The 3,194-nt window shown below is 31.7% G+C and overlaps 1 protein-coding gene across 1 annotated transcript; it reads right to left on the minus strand.

Annotated features, from left to right (window-relative positions):
• Positions 1 to 374: 374 nt before the first annotated feature.
• LOC114882917 (protein toll-like) lies at positions 375 to 2,945 on the minus strand. Its single transcript, XM_029200109.2, has 3 exons — positions 2,666 to 2,945; positions 1,218 to 1,574; positions 375 to 988 (listed from the first exon to the last, which is right to left on the minus strand). The coding sequence occupies exons 1-3, from the start codon at positions 2,875 to 2,877 to the stop codon at positions 613 to 615; spliced, it is 945 nt and encodes a 314-aa protein (XP_029055942.2). The 5' UTR covers positions 2,878 to 2,945; the 3' UTR covers positions 375 to 612.
• Between the last annotated feature and the right edge of the window lie 249 nt (positions 2,946 to 3,194).

The raw sequence follows: 3,194 nt of genomic DNA on the forward strand, positions 1-3,194 counted from the left end.
ATAATAACCTTGAATCCAAAGTCTCATCCTGTCGGGCTTCCAAATTTCGTTATTTCTTTCATATAATAATTGCGAAAGCTTTTGCTTCAGATATCCAATTGTTTTTGAATAATAAATTCTTAATTTTAAACGTGGACCATCGAGTCTGTATATCGTTACAGTCGGCTTACAATTGCATGATTTCATTTCTTGTAAATTTGATGCAGTAGGTGATTAATATAATAATTTCAACATTACGTTAATTAAATTTTTTTAATCATTTTATGTTAATTTTCTGTGAGGGTTAGAATACACAGTAATATATATATATTTTTTAATTTAATGCTTCTAACTTCTCGATGTAATTTATATCGATACACAGTAATTCAAAAATATTTTCATATAATCTTGATATTTATTTCTATTTATAGAAAATCTACAGTTTTCACATAATTTAACGAATTAGAAATTTGTTAGTAAATGAAACATCATAGCCTAATTATATAATACATTAGAAAACTAATGTCTAAAGGAAGGATGTAAAATAAAATTTAAATTGTTCTTCGTCTCGACTACTCGCTGTCCAAGGATTAAATAGATATTTTGAAATAAAAAGGAACTCTCATAAAATAATTAATTAGTTGGTGGTGAAAATCTAGCCAGTGATCTTGACATTGGTTTTAAGACGGTTGTGTAGTCCTCGAGTATTCTTCGCACGGTCTCGTTATCTGAGTTTCCGGTAGCATTCTTTGGTCTCATACAACGAACCAACTGTCGTGCTTTCATAGTGCAATCGAAATTTTGTTCTCTCATAGTAGTGGAAAATATTTGCTGCGTGAAGTCGAGTAGTTTTCCAACGGCGCAATCGAGAATCGTGTCTTTCGGTATTTCACCCTGGCCGCTCTCCGAGCAATCTTTGATGACGGCGTTCATCCACCCCCAATCCTCCCATTCTTCGTTGTATTTTACGCGTTGATTTTCCAATTGCCACGTCAAAAGTGCACGAAATCTATAAATTACACAAAAAGAATACAATTGAACTTTCCACTAATCTGAATATTCTAACACAAGGTATCTTCTTATATCATAACTTGTTTCTTCTTTTTATTCAATGATATTGAAACAACAAATAAATTCAATAAATATAGTTTATGAAAGACTCGAAGAATAAGAAATATGTCATTTCTCGTGTTTCTCCCCAATTCATCAAAAGTTATAGAAGTTCGAGGTATACTCACCCCCAATTCAGTGGATTCTTTTCAAACTTCACATTTTTAAGGTTTGTTAGGTACGCGAACATACTGTATTCGATAGTTTTAATTCGGTTATAATCAAAATAGAAGTTTTCCAAATTGGGAAGATGCTGGAATATTCTGTAGTCGATTACTTCGATGTAGTTGAACGATATATCTAGGGTCTTCAAGTTGTAGGTGTTCACAAACCAATCTCCTGCCACAAATCTCAATCTGTTGTCCCATAATATTAAATTTTTCAAATTTGTGAGTCCTATGAATGCATAGGAATCTATCGTTCCTATGCCGCACCCATGTAAATCCAATGTGATTAGTGTTGCACCGAATCGTGCTAAAGCATGTCTGCGAACATTTAAATATGTTAAATTTCATTAATTTCATAAAACAAAAAGTAGAAAAGTTAAGAATCAATCAACTGTTTTGATACTGAAACTTTAATTCTCATACCGCGGAAGAAATATTCGGAAAAGTTGCATTTCAAATTATAGAAAGTATTGATTTTGATTCTCGAATTTCCTGCAATTCAATATTTCACTATATTGTGATGTTTGCCTATTTTTTAAATATTTTACTGTTAATAAAATACAAAGGTTTCCTTTAATTTTGGATATTACACTTTTATAGCATCCAATGTTACTTTATGATTTTTAATCATTTTACAACTCCACGACTTCGAAATTCAACTTTGCAAACTTTTAATTAATTTTTACCATTTCATAGAGTAAATTGTTGTTTCCTAATTCTATTACCTTTTTTTAATCACAAAGTGTTTCAAAGGAAAAGTTGAATAATTATTATCAGCAAGGTATTATAATTATGTTTAATTATATTAAAGTTGTACGTAATAACGACATCGTTACGGAATGATATTTCAGTTCCTTAATACATAATAATACTTTTTGTCCAAGCGCGGATTTTCACATTTTATCACATTTTTGCGTTTGCTGCGGCTTCTTCATAAACGTAATGAAGATAAGTAGTCGCATTCATAAATACCATATTCTTATTTGAATAATGCTTTCATACTATTGCTAAGCAGAACTTCAAGTGATGCTTTTAGAATTTCTACTTTATGATGAGTCAGAAGCATTGTTTGTTTAATTTCTAAAAAGCAAAACCATTGAGAACATTCGTGAAAAACACCCTAAAAGCAAAGGCGCAAAAACAAGGGATGCAGTCTAGCGTAATATGGAGTTATTGCAAGATTCCTTTGTGTGTTCATCTCTGTTTCGCGAAATTTCATTATGAATCATTTTTAGTACTCACTATTCTAATTTATTAAAATTAATTAAAATTTCTCCCGGCTTGATTCATCTATTTCAAACAAAAACTTTTATTTTCAACCACTCTCATAAGTATCTTAAGTATCCTTTTTTAATTCACAAAACTGATCTATATTTAATACCCATTAAAAGTTAGATAAAATTACTTACCCTGGTATGTGAGCTATCCTCGATTCCGTAATTTCAATACTGGTAGTATTACTCTTCGCTTTCTCCAATTCGAGTAGGTTCGTTAAATCTGTGCACACAAACTCCACCGTATTAACACCTTGCTGGTTGATAATGGTTTGACACTTGTCCTGCCCGACCACGGCACTTGCCAATAGATTGAAAATGAAAAACGCTATTAACAGATACTTCATGATTCTACGTTGGACAAAGAACAGCGTCGAGAACGAGCGTTTAATTAACTGAACATTCTTCTGATAGCTCATGCGATGCGCAACTGGATTGCGTGGGTGGAGTATCCTTCGCTTCTTGTTACGAATTTCCTCTTTCGATAAGGAATCGGTTTGCGCAGTTGATTGGAAAAAAGTCGCCTCGTAGTTTGAAGAATAAAAATTCTAATAAATCAGATAACAAAAGATCTGTGTAAAAATAAAAAATTATTATTAATTATTGTTATCCTCTGATAACCAGGGGGATAGGGAAGGATTGTTATAATAAACGAAGATACACG

This window comes from Osmia bicornis, chromosome 1 (genome assembly GCF_907164935.1).
Source record: "Osmia bicornis bicornis chromosome 1, iOsmBic2.1, whole genome shotgun sequence".
In the NCBI taxonomy this organism is placed as follows: Eukaryota; Metazoa; Arthropoda; class Insecta; order Hymenoptera; family Megachilidae; genus Osmia; species Osmia bicornis.

Excerpts from the sequence above, each read along its gene's own strand:
- LOC114882917 (XM_029200109.2), bottom strand. The coding sequence starts at position 2,877 with ATGAAGTATCTGTTAATAGCGTTTTTCATTTTCAATCTATTGGCAAGT. Across the intron at positions 1,575-2,665 it reads AGGATAGCTCACATACCAGG|ACATGCTTTAGCACGATTCG; the intron begins GTAAGTAATTTT and ends AAATGTTCGCAG. Across the intron at positions 989-1,217 it reads AAGAATCCACTGAATTGGGG|ATTTCGTGCACTTTTGACGT; the intron begins GTGAGTATACCT and ends TGTAATTTATAG.